This window comes from Coffea arabica, chromosome 11e (assembly GCF_036785885.1).
Source record: "Coffea arabica cultivar ET-39 chromosome 11e, Coffea Arabica ET-39 HiFi, whole genome shotgun sequence".
NCBI classification, from domain to species: Eukaryota; Viridiplantae; Streptophyta; class Magnoliopsida; order Gentianales; family Rubiaceae; genus Coffea; species Coffea arabica.
The window spans coordinates 38996150-38997541 of record NC_092331.1 but is presented as its reverse complement, the minus strand read 5'-3'; the positions used below and the strand labels follow the sequence as shown (position 1 = coordinate 38997541).

The 1392-nt window shown below is 40.3% G+C and overlaps 1 protein-coding gene across 1 annotated transcript; it reads right to left on the bottom strand.

The window, feature by feature from the left end:
* On the bottom strand, window positions 1-1050 carry LOC140021279 (uncharacterized). Its single transcript, XM_072072043.1, has 2 exons — window positions 699-1050; window positions 1-371 (listed from the first exon to the last, which is right to left on the bottom strand). Exons 1-2 carry the CDS (start codon window positions 1048-1050, stop codon window positions 1-3), a joined length of 723 nt encoding a protein of 240 aa, XP_071928144.1.
* Between the last annotated feature and the right edge of the window lie 342 nt (window positions 1051-1392).

Here is a 1392-nt window from a genome sequence, read left to right as displayed (position 1 = left end):
CTAATGAAGTAGTTCGGGGTACTTTCTCTGCATTTCCTCTTCTAGTTCCCAAGTTGCTTCCTCTATTCCATGATTTTTCCATAGAATCTTCACCAAAGGAATTTTCTTACTTCGCAATTCTTTTACTTCTCTTTCCAAAATCTTAACTAGTTCTTCCTCATAAGTTAACGACTCATCCACCTCAATTCCTTCCAATTGTAGCACGTGGCTTGGATCGGGGTGATATTTCTTGAGCATAGAAACATGAAATACATTGTGAATCTTGGCCATGCTCGAAGGCAACTGCAGTTGATACGCCACCTTTCCGATTCGTTTCAAAATTTCAAAAGGTCCAATATACCGCGGCTTTAGCTTTTTACTCTTTTTGGACACTACTCCGCCCTTCAAAGGTTTAACTCTTAGGAAAACTTTGTCCCCCACTTCAAACTCCAAATCTTTTCTCCTTGTGTCGGCATAGCTTTTTTATCGACTCTGGGCAGTTCGAAGCCTTTCCCTAATTAGTTTCACTTTCTCATGAGCTTCTTCCATCCAAGGTATAACCGTTGGATCTAAAATTTTCTTCTCTCCTGCTTCATCCCAATGAATCGGAGATCGACACCTTCTCCCATACAATACCTCATAAGGTGCCATTTGAATTGAAGCATGATAGCTGTTATTATAGGCAAATTCTACTAAGGTCATATACTGACTCCATATACCTCCAAAATCCAATATACACGACCTCAGCATATCCTTCAAAGTCTGAATTGTCCTTTTTGACTGCCCATCTGTTTGGGGATGATAAGCGGTACTAAACTTCAACTTGGTCCCCAATGTCTCTTGAAATTTCTGCCAAAAACGTGAAACAAACCTTGGATCACGATCAGATACATTGCTTATAGGAATACCATGCAATCTTACGATCTCTTCTGTGTACAACTTGGCCAATTTTTCCAAAGAAAAACTCATGTTCACAGGTAGGAAATGTGCGGACTTGGTAAGCCTGTCAACTATCACCCAAATCGCATCAGATCCCTTTTGATTTCGAGGCAATCCTGTTACAAAATCCATGGTTATGTGTTCCCACTTTCATTCAGGAATTTCTAGTGGCTGCAATAAACCAGAAGGTTTCTGATGTTTAGCTTTTACTTGTTGGCATATCAGACATTTCTGTACAAATTCTGCCACGTCCTTTTTCAAACCGTCCCACCAGTATAACTCTTTCACATCGCGATACATTTTGTTCACTCCCGGGTGTATAGTATACCTCGATCGATGTGATTCTTCCAGAATTTCTTTCCTTAACTCTTCATCAACTAGAACCACAATTCGATCTCGAAACCTTAACACTCCTTCAGACCCTAATTTAAAGTCTAGGGTTTCCCCCTTTTGCAACTTCTCCAACCTGTTCTG

Excerpts from the sequence above, each read along its gene's own strand:
- LOC140021279 (XM_072072043.1), bottom strand. The coding sequence starts at position 1,050 with ATGGATTTTGTAACAGGATTGCCTCGAAATCAAAAGGGATCTGATGCG. Across the intron at positions 372-698 it reads GTGTATATTGGATTTTGGAG|TGTCCAAAAAGAGTAAAAAG; the intron begins GTATATGGAGTC and ends AGGGCGGAGTAG.